A 19,105-nucleotide genomic window follows, 5' to 3' on the forward strand; every position below is an offset into this window, starting at 1 on the left:
ATTTAATGAAGGACTTAAAGGATATATGGTAACTGAGGACAGTGATCCTGCTGTCTCTCCGGAGTAACCCACTTTGATATAAAGTTTAATCTGCTGGGGGGTTGAATTAAGTTTCTTAAGTGGTTTTGAATATTGAATATTGCATGACAGCCAAGGCGTATTGAATTCTTTATAGGACACACTGAGTGGGTGGTTCACATTCAGTTGAGTTATTCCATATGCAAGATGCAATCACAATGAGGCCAATTCTGGTCTTTTGGCAAAAGCATCCCTTTTGAATTGATGACTGGAATTTAGTATGCAAGATATACTACTATTTTACATCTGTGATGTTATTGCAAAAGAAACCTGCCTCCTGCCTTTCTGTCGGCAAGCTTTGGTGAAAACCAAACCGTGCAAGACCTTGGAGTTTGAGAGCAGGTATGTGGTTGCTGATAGTCGTTTCCTTGCTAGGCAAAGGTAAATGTAACCATGAATGATTCTATTTTGTTCCCAACAAAATAGACCTGTGTTACATATCAGCTGTAGTTAAAACGATATTAATGCTAACACTAATATTGACAAGAGTAAGATAAGACAGTACTCTTTACTGACACAACATTAACATTACCACTATATCTATAAGAGCTTATTATGAAAATCTGTGGAACAATACAGTTTATCAAAGTAAAACATGTGATAAATGAAAAAACATTGTGTATCGAACAACCCAGATCACACTGCAGCAGGAACAAAGTTTACTCAATGTACTAAAAACACAAGGCAAGGTGCTTCCTAGACAGAGCTAGTATTTTGGGCACTTGTGTGGGAATCTAATGCAATCCCAGAAATATCATAGCATTTTCCTACGTTGTCAGTTTACAGCAAATTGCTCACTATGGCTGCAGCAACAGAACGCTTCTTGTCGTGTAGAAAGGAAATACGGGACAGACGGCTTGGTGTTCCAAAAGGAGTCAGCTCCAGACAGAGTACTTATTTTATCTGCTGGGCTGTAAAAATGGCACTCTGGTGAAGGAGACATCAGATAAATAAATAAAGCGGATCCCGACCTTGTAACCAGTTCCTGTCTTCAGAGAACACAATAAAACCCTTTAACAGCGGCTAGTGGAACAGAAAGACACAGCTAAATTGAATTTTCTTTTTTTAGAAGAGGCCAGCTCAATATTATGATGACAGGTGGTGGTTTTTGAAGCACTGTAAGAAGAATGATGTGAACTGTTCTGCATCAGATGTGTGCTCGTAAACATTTAAGACAAAGTTTCTCATAACAAACTGACCATAGTAGCCCCTCTGCAGCTGAAAGTGAAGTGAACTCAACGGGGGCAATATTCTTGGGTCGCAGATGCTTTTAATAGTCTTTACCTTAACAAAACGCCTTGCTCCTCAAAGACTGACTTTTGAAAATTAAACTGTACATTTCACGTATTTAAACTTGTAGAATGAGAGGCGAGGTGGATCGTGAATTAATCGCCAGGCAGCCTACTGCCGACCAGGAGGAAAGACACTGCACAGACTACAAAGAGGCACATTGACAATGAGGAAAGAAAGAGGGGGACACTGACAGGGACCCCTTGGCAGTTGCCATGGCGACTTCAAGCTGACAGCCGTGGGAAGTACAATCAAGATTTCCTATTCAAATGGTTAATTTTTGTCACATCATTGGCTTTCAGAATAAAACGGTGTTTCATAAATTGCTTTCCTGCTTAGTAAGCACATGTTGCAATAAAAATGCATTTGCTGCACATCAACATTTCATTGAAAAAAAATAAAAAAATAATGAAGAGCAAATCCTTTACTTATGAGAGGAAATAACATTATTTCCACTGAAAACCCAATCTTCAAGGTTGAAGAACAGGATTCTGAGCGGAAAAAAAAACCTCACATCCATACGTGTCCAGGGTATGTTCTGGAGGCCACAGAAAAGAGCCAAAATGGTTGCTGGCAATATATCTTGAGATGGACGGCTTCCTCCTCCACACAAACTTAACTGCCAATACAGTACCTGCCTGGAGCTGTCCACTGAGTGACAGTCACAGCAGGGAGTCCTTTGCCTGCCTCAGTGATGCTTGTTAACCAAGCTTTCCGAAATAATTTCTGTGGATTTGTTAATTCAAGAGATATTTTTCAACATTGGGATACATCATGTGTACTTTATTCCGGAGCTCATGTGTGCTCTATGGTGATATGCTTTTAAGGGGAAAGTCTGTGTCTGTGTCTGTGTGTGTGTGTGTGTGTGTGTGTGTGTGTGTGTGTGTGTGTGTGTGTTGCCTCTGTGGGTTTCTTGAGATCTGACTCATTCTCCTTATATGAGTTTAAAGGGGACCTTTTATGCAAAACTCACCTTTTCAGTGCTTGCGCACATACATTTGGGTCCCTGATGGGCCCCACAAACTGTAAAATAAGACGACCCAGTCAGTTTTTAGTGAGCTGTCTGTTTCAGAACACATGTGGTGAAACGATGGCCGTTCAGCTGCTCACTGCAGTAATATACGTCACTACGGTAGAATTAGAACCACCGCAACCGGACCCGCTAGCAGTCAAGCTAAGAGCTAATCATGGGAAGTGCTCTGTTGGCTGCAGAGACCAGCACAAATCTTGTAAGAGAAATAGGAATTAACACCAACTGTTTTATTTCAAAATGAATGTTGCTGTGTTTCTTTCTGTGTGTGTGCGTGTGTGTGACCATGTTAAGTTGAGTGTGCTGTAGGCTGCGGCGCGTGCACTCCGCATTTCTCCAAAAAAAAAAAAAACGTAGATGGATTTATTTTGCTTTCGGACGTTTACATAATTGAAGGAAACAAAAAAGCCCCAAGCGCCGCCGTATCCTGCGGTGCTCCAAGCGCCCCGCTGCTCCGGACACCGCAGCGAGAGTCGGAACAAACTTTTAAATTAGGTGCCTTGTTGATCTAATATGAGTGAAGATTCAGCAACAGGATTGATAATTTCTCGCCTCAAATTAGTTTGGAAACAGATTTTGGTGGACTGTTAAGGTGAAATCAGTGAAAGTTTACAGGGGAACTAAAACGGCATCCGGAGTGAAGCTCAAATGCCATTGGCTCACAGAACTAGCGCCATTGGGAGGGCGGCTCCAGCCATTAAAACAGCCCATTTCCAGACAATGTGGATTAGACGCATGTTAGAATGGCTCATATGCATAATCGGAGCGGTATTTTCATCAAAAAACATGTTTCGGTGACCTCAGAGACCATATACTAACTTGATGAAAAGGAAATAGGGGCTCTTTAAACTCTCCACGTAGGTGATGGTTATGAGTCACTGCTCTGACTCCTACAAGTGTCGCACTAGCCCAGAGGCTGACAAGGGAAGCCAAGGCCCACCCGTCCTCTGTATCTACAGGGAAAGCACCCGTTTCATTACAGGTAATTGAGTTGTAGATGAAACAAAACTGATTGCATTAGGATCCTTAATCACGTTAAGTGTCTTATTTTATCTTTGGAAACTTAGCTCTTTCTTGGCCCAATTTAAAGGCCAACCTTCGGCAGAGGTCGTTGCCAGGGGTAACCACGGCAAGATGGGGGAGTGGCTGCCCCTGTTGCCTAATCAGGGATAAATGTTGTTGTCACCAAGGAAGCGCTCTCTCTCTCTCTCTCTCTCTCTCCTTTCTGCTCCCTTATCACAGGAAGCGGGGAGGGGGGAGAGGAAGGAGCAGGAGGGGTTGGCGAGTGAGACACGGAATTATAAAAAGGAGCCGTCAATCAAATCCCCTGCCGCTGCAGATGGCAGATAGCTGCAACCCGGTCTCAAACGTTTCGGAGAGTGTGCTCTCCCTTAAAGCCTGACGCTCCGTCTTTCCCCTGAAACTGGGGGGGTGGGGGGGGGGGTGTCCTCCGCCTCCTTTAAGCTCAACAGACCATCTAGATAGAGGCACCAAACTAGCCCCTGCTGTGATGGACCGATAGATAAGAAACTGCGAGATAAGAGCAGGAGCTCAACAACCTCCCCCAGACACACACCTCCCCCAATTCCATCAATCCTACGTTCCAGCTCATTCCTCTTCTGTATTCATCGGCTATTTTCTCCTCCCATTTACCTTCTCTCCTTCACTGCTCTTGCCTCCCTTCCCCTCCACCGCTCAATCCCTTCACACCTGATGTCGCTGCCTTCACTGCCACCCTCTATCTGCATAGCACGCGTTCTCTCCTAGTCCTCCGTTTCCCCTCTTAGTGACTTTCACTCTGTCTCCACCCATCCCTCAAACCATCACCCCTCTGTTTTCCCCTTCTCATCCCTGCTTCCCAGAGCACATTTCAGTGGGGACTCCATTGTTTCACTGGAGAGGGGCATGCTGCTGTCAGGGCTTATCTGGAGGACGTCGCCAGCACATCTGCAGATGCTTATCGGCTGCCCCGCTGCTCTGTGGATGCTTCAGGCGTGCCTGGCATGCTGGCGGGGATATGAGGGGTCACTGAGGAAGAAACGGTGCAAAGGAAATGGAGCCCGGCTCGCAACAGGATCGTGGTGTACGAAAATAAAATACACTTGAGAATCTTAAGGCAGGAGTTTTGTATGGATTCTTAAAATGACAGCATCAATATTTAATTTATGGATGATAAATGTATTTGGATGGTTGCAGTTTGCCATCTTGTGTTCAGCCCAAGGCCCTCCAGATTATATTTCATCATTGTGATAGTGGAATTATGAGTTGTATCCGTTTTATTATTATTATTATAGTATTGTATCTTTAAGTATGCAGTACCGATTGGTTCTTGAAAACATCTTAACTTATGAAAGTATAGCACTACAATAATGGTAGTGCTATGTATCACAATATACTCACTAGTGATACACATCTGAATCTGAATTAGGGAAAGGTAGGAGAAAGAACACCGGTGTGCTCCTCCCCTAATGAGTGCTATATTATTGCTTCGTGGACATAATGCACATCAGTAATATGAACATTGTAATAATATTCAAATGTACACCTTTTCTATTCCAATCAATGTCACGTAAATGTCTACTGAATAATTTCACACAGTCAAGCTCATTTTAGCATGAAACTCAATGGCAGCCTTAATCTTTCCTCATTCTGTTGCAGAAGTAAGCTAAAGAAATGAATACATCAAATTTCAAGGAAAATTTGCTCTATGAGAAAAGAACAATAAACAATGTAGGAGATGGTCATGTACACAACCTCAGCTACAAGTATAAATGAATACCTGGACATCAAGTGACCAAAGTCCACAGGAGAATTGAGCCCAAGTGTGAACCAAGGCCACCCAAGAGTATATAATTCAAGCATATATTGCAATATTGCATTCGTAAAAGGAGAACATTAAGGTGAAAGAGAATGTTTTAATTTTAATCATATTTTTCAATGTGTTTGTGTTAGACTGAAAGACCTTTTGTGCGTAAACATCAAAATACATAAGGGAAAAACATAAATAACAAATTCCCTCTTTCGACTACTATTCTACTATTATCTACTATCTTAAAGGAAGTAAACAGATGACTGCGCCCAACATAAAAATAATGTTTTTCAAGTGATAACATCATCTGTAATTAAGGGATTAAGGGAGATAACTTTGCAGATACATTGTGGGAAAGTATTACTTGCCATAGTACCAGCTTTCCCCACTCCCTCAAGCAAGGAGAGCCTCTTATTGAAACCGGGTTTTCAATTAATCTGAGGGTTTTGCGGCTGGGGCGAGAGCGAAAAATTCTAACCGTCTATCTGATGAGAAATTCTGACTGGAAACGTGACATTCGTTTGACTAGAGCAATTGTTCAATGATGTGATTTTATTTAAATAGAGTGAGATAAACAGACTGATAGAGAGATAAGTGAGGAAGGGGATCAGACACTGGGGGGGGGGGGGGGGTGTCTAGCTTATCCTTCAACCCGAACGACAGATCTGGATGGTGTGAAAGCACGGCAACAGCAATTAGGAGGCCGTCCAGTCTCAAGTCTCCAACCTGCACAACAGAGCAGGTGTAACAAAGAATCAGTCTAAACAAGGTGAACAGCCATGATGAGCCCATGATGTGTGTGTGTGGTGTGTGTTAGATTATAAAATACAGCAGGCAGGTCGGGCAGTCGCCAATGAGCACAATTTTTTTTTCTGTGTGTGTGTTTGTCTTTATGTACAAGTAAGTGTGTGTAGCAGTCCAACACACAGTGGAAAACAATAGGGAACATACAGAATCCAGAGTCTCTCTATGGCTTATAAGCATACTGCACACTTAACACGCACACCCCTAATATACACATATACAGCGGGATACTAGAGAGCATTATAAAGTGAATTGTACAAAAATGTGACTCCATCCCCGGCTCATGTAAAGGTGCACTTTACTACTATTATCCATACTGTAACAATCACATTAAACCCTATAGTTGGATGAAAAGCTTTTCAGCATTACTATGTTTCTGAAACCCATTATTTATTAGGCCCCGCAATTGAGCAGAGCATCCAATTTTGACACAAAGTGTCAGGATTCAATTCAATATAGATGAACAAATATCGATCGATTGATTAGATAGATCTGATTTGTATTGGAGTATCGTCGCCCTATTATTTAGACAGTAATTGCTTTGCCCTCTACTAGATAAATACTGAACTAATAACTAACACGACTTTGTTCTTTATTTGATTTTTGAAAGTGTATTACCTTGCAACACAAAGAATTCTAAGCTAAATTTAGAAAAATTGTGTAGTTAGGAGCACCTATCTACAAGTCAACAGTTAGAAAATATTCCTTTCACATGAAGCGGGATGATCTAGAGCACAATGAAGCTGAAGCTGTAGAAAAAGGTTGCGACTCCATAGTGCCACTCATCCATCATCAATTATAAAGAATAATCATCAATCAAAGATCACCAAGCTCCTCTGAGTGACCCAGAACCCCACCCACTACCCCCAGTGATAAACTGGTAAGTCTTTCAGTGCAATTTACCACAGTTTGATTCCATAACCCCCCCGGTCTACTCGAGCCCTAGAACATCCACTGATACAAACGCTGCTTATACTTCTACACTTCCCTCCTTATGCCTCTCCCCTATTGGTGAACTTGACACCACAAGAGCTCGCCTGCTCCTATCAGAAGCCACCGAGGTGAGGAGGAAACCCCACCAGACTCCCCAGGGCATGATCATACAGAGTTCAGGACACAATAGTGAACAGAGCACGAGCACGAGCGCACACACACACACACACACACACACACACACACACACACACACACACACACACACACACACACACACACACACACACACACACACACACACACACACACACACACACACACACACACACACACACACAGCTTTGCTCCCAAGCGTCTCAACGTTATTTCCTTTTCGCCTCGCTGGATCTCTCGCGCCACCATCATTCTGTATTGTTTTTCCTGCTTTCTTTATCACACTCTTTCACTCCGGTCTTGCCTGGATCTGTGCCGATGTCTGAGCAGGTCTGGGCAGGCGTCGACGCCCCACCAGACGGGATCTGCTACGTGTTGGGGACGAGGCCTCTGACACTCCGCTCATTCTTCAACGGCCAATTTTATTGTCGCCCCAGATCGCTGGAACACGCTTAAATGGGCGTTGATTCCAAAGAGCTTTTTCCTCTCAAGTGCCACTGGTTAATAATAGTACACATTGACACACACTAGATACTACCCCCCACATGCAAAGCCATCCTGGAAGTGCAATTCCTTTCCTTCGTGCCCGTTGTAGTGCTGCCTACCTAGAATGTTACCGTGATTAAGGGCTGTGTACATAAACTCTGGGAATTTGGGTTTCCGTTAAAGGGCCGCTCAATAAAGAGGAGTGGAACATAGCAGCAGAGGACGCTGAACTGTCCATTTGATCTATTCGATTTTCAAACAGAATTAATCAATGAAGCCGCCTCACCACGGGGGAAAGGGGGGAAAAATGGGAGAAGAAACAATGATTTATATTTTCCTTTCCCCACCAGCAAAGATGCTTTCTTGAAGGCAACCAAATGCATTCAGCTGGAAGGAAAGGGAGGCCTGAGCTTTAAATGAAACGGAGGAAAGTGGAGCGGGATGTGTTTTGAAGTGACACCCCCTGACACACTGAGTGTGCCCTGTACTGTATGTGTCTGAGGAATGCAGCACATATGAGGCGAGTCCCCCATCCCATAAGAAACCTACGCTCTTACAAAGAACCACACAGATGGTGAAGAACCAGTGATCATAGAACGTTCTACACCGTTAGCAAGAGCCAAAAACCATAAAATATACATCAGACATATTTCATGTATGCCTATGAGAGTGCTTGAAGCGAATCCCCTGCGTCATCTTGCTGGATGGAATTAATTAGATTTTGCCTTACGCTTTCAAAGACAATACCACAAAATGCCAAATTGTGGCCAGGCTAGGGCAAACTGGTTCAATTGTTCAAGAGAATTTTGCCTGAGCAGTTTGAACAACCTCAAAATTATTCAAAGAGCAGGTGTCAAAAGAAGCGGATGTCAAAACCCAAGGCTCTCTGAACAGCACATCTAGAATGTATATACAATTCTTTTTTTCTGCCTTTTCAAACAGGTGCGTTTGAAAAGAGATTTCCTCGAGGCCTTTAGAGACATCAAAAAAGGCCCACGAGAGTCGATTCCCTTCAAAAAGCCTTGTGAAGCACCAATTTGGGCTTTAAAATGGAGTTGCGATACAACCCCGCCTCAAAGGTGCTTTGTGAGCGCTTCTCTCGGACAGGAGTCGGGAGATGAAGTGGGAGTTGGTCCACGGCGTCGTGGGGAGCCGCAGGTACCTGTTGAGCCACGGCACATGGTCTGGTAGGGGCATCTCAGCGAACATGTATGTCAGAATGTAAAGGCAGCGAGAAGAAACCCAAGAGGAGCTCAATACATTCTGTTGGATAGACTCTTATCTAACAACCTGATTTTCATTGCCAATTTCAATTGCCTTGGTATAAAAGAAAAATACAAAATCCTTTCAGGGTTCAAGGGCATACAAATCCAGATATTGGAATTCTACATGAGGTTGATTTTCTGGTGAGTCATCGTTGTGTCAATATTGGTTTTTAGCCAGTGGGTTTGAGAGAGAAAAAAAATAAAAACAGGGGGCTATTTGGTTAATGGCTGTGAGTGTCATCTGGTGAAACAATGGGAGCTTCAAAGCAACACAGGGGGACAGTTTGTCTAACAAAATGGATCAGTGGCGGAAAACACTTAACAGAAACACAGTTGCTGTCTGCCTGCTGTGTGCACAGTAGCAGCCTGCAGACTTTTGAAGGGTAAACAATTACACCATCATCACTGACATCCAGCTAAATCACATGCACCGTGGAATATTTTGCGGCACACAAAAAAAAGGTTAATCAAAAGCAATTCCCAAATATGAAAAAAATATTGAGCATTAGCGGACATTGGAGCAGGAACATTAACATACTATTTGGGGGGGTTTAGGAATTATACTTTTGACATTTGATTTAGCCAGGAGATTGGTATTGAACAGCTGGGTTTTTTTGGTGTTAAACTAATATCCTATGAGAGTCCAGTGGTAAATATGACATGTGATATGTCATTTATTCATATATACAAATGTGATTTATTTCACAATGTCCAAGGTTCCATGTAACCCACACTACAAAACAAATAATAAAATCTTATATGAGTTTCTGATGAGTTGTTTTTTCACTAAATATTGTATAATATAATTGTATTCGTTCTCTGGAGCCTGGTGATTTCTCCTGACGTGCCGGACATACCAGTCACTTTGCAATTGAGAGTGTTCCATTTTGTTCATCATGAAAATGTAGAGGTTGTTTGAAGTTCTATCGCAGGAAACCTTACGTGAGCTACAGATGGACCTCTACAAAACAGGAGTGGGGGTAATTCCTGGCTCCGCTGAAATCCTTTACTCCTACCAGCCTTGTGCAAAGAGTTTGAAAGGTGGAAAGAAGAAGGGTAGAGAGAGAATACATAAGACACTTCTATCTCCCAGGCTTTATTTTTTAATTAACATGTCACAGGTAAAGTGAGATTAACCTTGTATCCGGAGGGCAGTTGGCAGGGGTGAGGTGTTTTTAAGGAGCGGTCTCTAAGGCTTTATGGAAGGCATTGCATTGAAGCAATCAGAGGGCAAGCCAGGCTCATGGGCGAAAAGTCATATATCAGTGCTGTATTATGCATTACTGGGGACAGAATCTGTAGTGGTGGTGGAGTTGATGTGCTGGAGCAATGGCGGTAGGACTATATGATATGGAGGAATTTGTTAACAAAATTATCATAAGATATTATCATATCATATTTAGAACCTCATATTATGTATTATTCATATTATATAGAGTATATCACATACCATATTATATTCTAGAAATATAATACAGGTAGTATTTTCTTATAAACAATGAAATTAATGATACCACTGAAAGAAGATAAATAAGATAAATAATACTATGATATAATCTCCCAGCTCCAGAGTGGATTTGTGGGAAATCATATTGCACATGTGTAGTCCAAACAAAGCAGGTCAGCGGTTCTCCAAAACCTTCCTACAAAACAGAGTTTATCATCAACTGCCGACTGTAGAGACCTGGACATTTTACACAATTACATTGTGGCAATAACAAAATTACCAATAAATTGAAGGGGGTTAAAGCACTTCATTATCAGCAGTCCAAAGGGTGATGGCACCAACACCCAGAACATTTTACCATTCATACCAAAGAAATCTGAGCTTTTATTATGCAAACACAGTTTAATGCCCACATGTGTCTGATGAGCAGGTGTGCAAACAATGGGGTGGCCACTAGAGCCATGTTGGCGTGGCAACCTGTACCCTAACCACCAAACTATCCCACACTACTACCCCCACCCCCCTGTGTCTTATATCCTATGATAAAGGCAGATGGCCGGACAACGAGTGGTGTGGACGCTGTCTGACCAGTGTACTGGTACAGTGTTTTCTTGCAAGTGTTGGAAAATTTAGTAAAATGAATAACAATTAGAGAAGAACAAGAACAATCTTTAATCGTCACACAGAACACCGTACCACAACACATGCACGCACGCACACATGCACACGCTTTGGATGGTGGCCGGTGAATTGAGGCCTCTGCGTTTAACCCATCCTGGCTTGTCCTTCCTCCGGGGGCACAGCAGAGCAAGTGGGCAGCATTCATGGACGCGCCGGGGACCAGTTGATGAGTGTCCATCGCTGGTCAGACGATGATGTGTGCATGTTTCTGGTGGGGGTCCTTACTGATGTTAGGCGGAGGAAACCCCATGTGAGCACAGGGAGAACATGCAAACTCCACACAGAAAGGCTCCTATTTGGGAGATAACCTGCCCGGAGCACGGTGCCAACAGCACCAGGCGGGAATCAAACCCAGGACCTTCTTGCTGTGAGGCAGCAGTGCAATGCACTGCGCCACCACAATGCAAATACAGTCAGGTATGAATGGACGGACACACACACACACACACACACACACACACACACACACACACACACACACACACACACACACACACACACACACCAGGCAGCTGGTGTCTGGAGAGGGGAGATAGGACTCTCTCTGTCCGCCGCTACCCAGTGGACCTAATCAGTCAGTGAATACACATAAAATGGAGGCTGTCATCTACTCCCAGCCTGGAAGCTTCCCCATCGACAACTCCCTCCGCTGCGCGTCTCTCTGGAGAATTAGCTCTCCCTTACAGCTCCATCTGAGTATTTTACAGACCCCGCTCAGCTCAAGTTTGGATGCCTGGATTATTTTCTCCTTTATCTGTGTGCTAACCCCCGCCCAGCAGCAACAACTCAAACACATTGGGTATAAGAGTTGTATTTGGACTATTTTGTCGCTAGTACAGAGACAGAATACATAAAAACATAAACTACAGCTGGATGAACAGAAGGAAAATACTAACCTGGAAAATAATTACATCATGCACGAAGATTCAACTATATTTACAAGTATTAATTAAAAGGAACAATGAGACATTACCAGCAGTTTACTGAATGAACATCCAATCAAATTTAAAAAGCAGTTTAATCGATGGACTTCAAACTGCGGAACAGTTTGCGTCCTTTGGTTTTTGTTTTTTTTTTTTGTTTTGTTTTCCCAGAGAAACCTCTAGAGAATAACAAAATATGAGCTTCAGTGTGATAATCCCACATTAAATTACCGTATAGTTCAAGGTGAAATACCTGACGTTTTGTAGGTTGAAATGTGTCATTTTCCTTTGATTGCAGTGAAAGGGCTTTCTTCCATATCGTGCAGTTCTGAGACTCTCAACATATTTTATTTTTCAGCTCAGCATGTGATTAATGTACCCTGGTGGGAGTAGAGCGCCGCAACAGATCTCCTCTCTCCATCACTTTAGGCACTACCCATTCTGCATTCCTGTCGCAGCTGGCCAGAGCCAGATGGAAATCAGAGTAATGGAACGGCAGGCGAACCCTGACCACCGATTCTGGGTCGCCGGGGCCATTTGTCACAGCAATGACCCCAGCACTCAGCGGCAGGGCAGCATTGGTTATGAGAAGGAAGAGGGCAGGGTGGCACCTGCACAGGATAAACACTTTGCGGTGGCGCTGGATGATGATGTCACTCAACATCAACAGGGCATTTGTTGCGTCCGAGATGGCACCCAAGCATAGTATTTACCATGTCAAAATAGTGTTTAGCATGACTGAAACCACAATAAGTTCAAATCGTATGCAAAACCCACCAGCACGATAAACATAATCATTGTGAGGGCGAGGAAGCCGATAAAAATGTCCATGCAGGGTCGTCATCAAGCTGCAACGTGCTGAAAGGAAGTGGTGCGTACATGATGACGTACTATGTCAGAGAAGCCATTGTTCTTTTTACTCACATACTCAAGTTTGCTGGATGATCATACGAATATGTAGTACATAATAGACCATTTTGGATGCAGGATCGATGGAGTTATTTCCGCAAGAGATGATGGTTAACTAACTCCTGATAGGCCCATAAACACAAACGCAGACAACAGCACGGTGTTTTTGAAAGACTACACTCACGTAATCCCACAAACACGTGCAAACTGGTGCATACACACACAAGACCAAAGAACAGAGGTAAACAATGTCATTGTTGGGAGGCTGTGGTTAGATTGAGGGGTATTGCTTTTTGGAGATAGTTTTTGCTCTTTGTCTTCCGTCTGTGTTGCTTAATGGTTGATAGCTTCTTACGCGCAAAGCAGCTCCCCAAACATGAGAAACACACAAGTTGTGGCTGGTGATGGGCAAGCTACCGACAGAGGGGACAGGACAGAGCATGGTTGCTGAGAAGCAGAAAAAACAAAAGGATTATTGTGAGATGGAAATTATAGTTGGAACTGGCAAAGAGAGAGGTGAGAGAGAGGCAAGAGAGAAAACAAAGTGAAGAGTTAGGCACAGAGATGACAGAGAGAGAAACAGCAGAGTGTTTGGGAGAAAAGTGACTGATAATGACTGATTTATGTGGAGAAGTGTAGACTGGGACAGGAAACTGCTCGAGTGAGTGATTGTGAGTGTGTGTGTGTGTACTATTTGTGTGTGTATGTGTGTGTGTGTGTGTGTGTGTGTGTGTGTGTGTGTGTGTGTGTGTGTGTGTGTGTGTGTGTGTGTAAGGGCTCACAACCATTCCCATAAATTGCTGAAGTGTAGGCAGATACTATATATGGATTCATGGCAACTTTTACCTGCCAAGCACACACGCTAGCATGTCAGCACTAATCCAACAGGAATATGACCGTCATATACTGTAGCTGTGTATGACATGTGGAAGTAACATGTCAGTAAACACACGTGTACCTGAAAAGGGAACATCTTGTTCCTCTGAAAGGCAGTCGCTGCACATTAGAGCCTCATGAATCTGAATTAGATCAACTTTCAAAAATAATCAGTCAGTTGGTGTTGCGACTGTGACTCTGAAACAGGCGTTTCTCAGCAGATGTAAAAAGCTCAGTTAGGGCTTCAAAAATTGCTGGATCTTATTAAATTATTCAACCCAAAGCAGCACAATTAAAATCAACACCATCCGGGGCAAGTCGGAACGTGTGTGTGTTTAGGGTTGAAACATGAATCTAATCTATTCCCATTTTGAATTTATCATTGAATTGATCTGAACGAGGTTGTATAAATGTAGCACTACATGTTATTACAGCCCCTACAGCTGTAAGATTTTGAAATAAAGATGACATCGGCAGACCCACATTAAGCTTTGTTCAGTATTGGTGGCATTACAAACTTTCACCCTCTCAAAAAAAAAAAAAAAAGAAAACAATCTGGAATTTGGCTTGGAATCCATATTTAGGTTTACAGAAATTGATTGCGGCTAAAAGTTTCGACAGTGTGTAGAGTTGGCACTGGTATTAAAATTAGCAACGGTAGATTAAATTATATTAGCTGGCAACCTCGTATATCTCACCGAAAACACACACAAAGGAAATTTTGAATGTAATGAAGATGCAGTCATCCATTTTTTTTTTTAATTATTTATTTTTTACTGTTTTTATAAGTAGTCGTGTCCTTGGGGATGGTGAGCCCCATAAAAAAATACAGATTAAAATACATTTTAAAAAAAGGGATTAGCGATGCAGAAGACACCCCCCAAATCCTTCAAAGAGGCCCCCCTACTATATCAAAGGATGAGCGTGCCTAAATACGAGGCGACAGACATGACGCATGGAGAATTTATGGGTTAATTGGATAATTTCTACTGTTGGGAGGAGAGGGACAAGAGATTTGGAAAACGCTACACACCAAAGAAATAGTGACTGGGTGGCTCTGACTATCTTTCTACACCACTGTAGCCAAAAGGTGAGAGTTTTTTGAGAAAGTCAAAAAAAAAAAAAAAAGAGGAGCACGGACGTAAAAAAAAATCAAGAAAAAGAGGTAAGCAGGTAGAGGTAATAATAACTGGACGAAGCCGAGAGACACATAGCACGGAACAAATGGAATCGGATTTGAAAAAGTGTCGACTCTGCCTGAGCAGAGGTCAGGAAATCAACCAAATAAACCAAATTGGCAGCTGGAGGCAGAGAGATGAAAAGACTGCAAGACGTGGAGAAAAGGAGAGGGGTGTGTGTGTGTGGGGGGGGGGGGGGGGCGAGATGGAAATTAGTTGGCTATCCTCTCATTGGCACACCCACCACCCTGTGGAGCGGCGCTGGGCTGGGGTTCACCTCAAGCCCTCCCAGAGGAGAGGAGGGGGGAGTTCAAAGAAACGGGGGGGGAGGACAGACTAGACGGTCGAGTTGGGATTCTCATTACTTGCGTATCGTGGTTTCCTGGCTTTCATGCCTTCTTTCTGTCTGTCTGTCTGTCTCTCCTCTACAATAGCCTCCACCTCCTTGCCTCATATGCACCCAGTGAGACTCAAACTGAATACAGAAGACCAGGTGCAGCCAGCACACCACATTGTGTGTGTGTGTGTGTGTGTGTGTGTGTGTGTGTGTGTGTGTGTGTTTTCCCCACTGAGCACAAAAACAAATGCCATAAGCAGGGTAAATTATATAAACATATATAAATAGGGGGTTGAACTGAAACAGATTATTATCAACTGAGCCAACTTAAAATTTCCACCTAAACCATTTAAAATAATCCGCTAAACTGGAACCGATCTTTTTAAATTAAACCAATAAAAATAAAAAAAATAAACTACCACTTGTGAATTATTACAAATGACTTTAAAACAAAAAAGTTCCCCTCAAAAAAAATATACAGAACATTCCATCCTCCTCCTTCATTGATCGGCTCTCGGCGATGAAGGGCTCATGCCATCATTACATCTTGAAGGTGGATTTGACCCCTAAACCCAAACGCTGCATCACCCACGCTCATCTCTCTCCGTCTGCAGTTCCAGGTCTGAAGGCTGCCTAATTGCTGCTCCCTCCATTCTGCTCCTAACCTTTTTATTGGCCACCTGCCATCCAGCAGGAGATGCATCGAAGGCTCAGCACGTGTGTGTGTGTGTGTGTGTGTGTGTGTGTGTGTGTGTGTGTGTGTGTGTGTGTGTGTGTGTGTGTGTGTGTGTGTGTGTGTGTGTGTGTGTGTGCAAAAAGAGGAGTTAGTGCTTGTGATTAACGTGACACCTATCCATGCAGGACCTGCATATGTATGGCCATTACTGTTTCACATCTGTGTGAATCTCAGCTTGTGTGCGTACTATTTTCTCAGACTCCAAAGGCGTATGGAGTTTATTTGCATGTGCACAAGTATGCATGGGAGTGTGTGTGTACGTCTCTGCATGGGCACCTTCATGCGATGACAAAAAGATTTAACCAGCTTATAGCAGATAACAGCTTGATAGCTGATGGCTGATAGCTGACTAACTATCAAACAATGCACAGCAATCAAATATTTCCTCTCTGCAGTGAACATACACAAAGCTCCAGCAACAGCAGCTGCTGTGCGAGTCAGGGAGAAGGGTCTTTTTAAAACAACATAATGAGGCACGAGGCTTAAAAAGTCTGTTAAGCGCACACATACTCCATTGACAAATTTGCAGGCTTTATTTCCAATTCAGAAACACACACACAGGCATGTGTTCTGGTAAGCTATTTGATATTGATGTGCTGAAACGACTTTAAGGTCGGCAGATTTCCCATGGTGATTGTGAGGTCAATTTATGTGACGGGCTGAAGATGGGCTTTGGGAGCCACATACCTTTGTATGTGGGCGCACGCACGCACGCACGTACGTACGTACGTACACACGAACGCACACGCACCAAATTTAACACTAATGCAATTTACACGAAAGCTGGAAAAATCTGGCAAACTCAATTGAAATAAAATGGCGAGTTTATTAAGGGTCCATTATATAAAGCACATTCAATATTGCCCACTTTTAGAATTCATTTTCTACTGACAATTCCCTGCATTGACCAAAGTCCTGAATTTTTTAAGTACCCCATTGGCCTCGGTGACACACAGAACGGGAGCCCATACTAGTAGTGAGTGAAGGACACGACACTGCTGCTTCTAGTGAACAAAGATCTGGCCCTGCTGCACCGCTGATAACGTTAACGTATTAACTTCCAAATCAAATGTTTCCTGATAGAAAATGTCAGTAAAAGATGACTACAATAACTTTAATAGCTCAGCGGCTGAGAGATTTATTCTCGACTATCTCATTGTCAGAGTTGCAGTACTCTAGTATTTCTACTGGGCAGGGGTGTAGGCACAGTACATTTTATTCACACGCCAGGGAACACCAAAACAATATTACGTTTGATTTGCCTTCCAGCTCTTACCTGCTACAGAGAGGCGAGCCACACGACTTGAGATGGATCCCAGGTTGTCGATGGTGGCCACGCACTGGTATGTGCCCTCGTCCGGCTTGTTGTGCTTGGAGTGCACCACCTGGGCGATGAGCAGCGAGCCGTCGGCCAGAACCCTGCGCCTCTCGTCCAGTGCCAGTGTCATGAACGTCCCGTCCTTCTTCCACTCCACACGGGCCGGAATAAGACCCTCGCTGTGGGCCGAGCAGTTGAGCAGCGTCGGCGCACCTCGCACCGCCAGAGTGTCCTGAGGCTCCACGGTGAACCAGAACGGGCTGAAGGGTGGCACCGCATTACCTGGAGGACCGCGAGAAAGGGGGGGGGGGGTAGTCAGAACAGCAGTTTTCTTTTTCATAGGAAAGCATGTTGTTATAGGAAGCCATCATTAGACTGCTGAGTGGTTAGGGCTAAATCTACGGTGAGAACATGATCAGCTGTGAAGCAAAGACGTTTCAACACAAAAGGACAAAATAGAGGGAAACAGGAAAGTGGTCGCATTTTAACACGGACAGGTATCAGCACTGCCAGCAGTCAAAGGGTGCCAAAACATTTTTTCACTACGTAATTCTTTCTATTTATCATGTTTTCAGTCCAGTGCCAAAGGGTCTTACAGAGATGACCCAGTCCAGCTCCAATGGCCACAAATCATGACCTCCACCTTCTTTATGAGGACAGCCAGCGAAATGAAGGTTACAACACCTTGGAATTATAGTTGCCATTTCTTTATTCTGCGGGTAGTAAGCTGAAATCGTACTAACAAGAATAGTGCCCGAGTCAAGAGAAAGTGCAATTGCTTTGCCTTTTGTCCTCATCCATTATTCAGGTAATCCCAGCCAAAGAGTCACACAGTGAGTATTGTAATGTTTAGATAAATAACACCAATTATCAATTGTGTCGTGATGGGGCAGAGCTGGAGGAATAATTACAGGGGTCTGAAGGTGTTTTAATAATGCAACGAAAGGAGCAAAATAAGTGGCTGGATGTTAAATGCAGTTTAAAATATGCCCGCACTGTTCCAAGAAAATGGCATGTCTCAAGAGAGACAGAGCGAGAAAGGCAAGAGTGAAAGAGAGAGAGAGAGAGAGAGAGAGAGAGAGAGAGAGAGAGAGAGAGAGAGAGAGAGAGAGAGAGAGAGAGAAATAAATAGAGAAAGAGAGGTGATATGTCTCTGGTTCGGCTATTTAACTACTAGGGGGTAATTTCTCTATCTTGCGGTGCCAGATCCCCAGTGTGAGATCCACAGAGAGAGGTAATGTAATGCCTGTTATCCATTATAGTGGCAATATGGCCACTCCTCCCCCACCACAGTGAATGAACTTGGAAGTACATACAATTACACTTCTAGGCAGCAGCTGAATACCTATTCGCCACTTCGCTGTTGAGAAATAGATATTAGGGCCACTGGGCTGTTACATTTTCAAGTTAATTCTGAACATGTAAGGAGGAGTTGAAAGCATGCTCGGTCTCTGTCCCATGCTCTGTAAATGTTTCAGTAGCGAGGCCAGCATGATAGGCAATGCCGCTGGATCTAGAAGTGAAGTCTAGCAGAACTCTGCTATCGTTGGCTAACATTTCACTCAAGTCTTCACATTGGACAGCGAAGCTGGCAACTTTCAAGAATGAATATAGTAAAGCTGAGGTTACTGCAAGTAATTGGAACCAAAAATAAGGGTGAACTGAACAGTTTCAAGTCTCATGAAAAGACGTCAACATATTACATGTCTTTCCCTTACTTGCATCCCCCCACTGCTAATTTAAAGTGCTCTGAAACACGAGGCTTTGAAACAGCCCTTAGGTAGGAGTGGAAGTAAAAAATAAAAATAAAATGATTGAAAAACATAAAACATCCCATTAGGCAAAACAA

General features: G+C 43.3%; 1 protein-coding gene across 1 annotated transcript in view; it reads right to left on the minus strand.

The window, feature by feature from the left end:
- neo1a (neogenin 1a) overlaps positions 1 to 19,105 on the minus strand; it is a 164,112-nt gene that overhangs the window by 81,513 nt on the left and 63,494 nt on the right. The window contains exon 2 of the mRNA XM_079997168.1: positions 17,215 to 17,538. Coding sequence (XP_079853294.1) covers positions 17,215 to 17,538 — 324 coding nt within the window. The remainder of the gene's footprint in view (positions 1 to 17,214; positions 17,539 to 19,105) is intronic.

This window comes from Zeus faber (genome assembly GCF_960531495.2).
Source record: "Zeus faber genome assembly, chromosome: 3".
Lineage (NCBI taxonomy): Eukaryota > Metazoa > Chordata > Actinopteri > Zeiformes > Zeidae > Zeus > Zeus faber.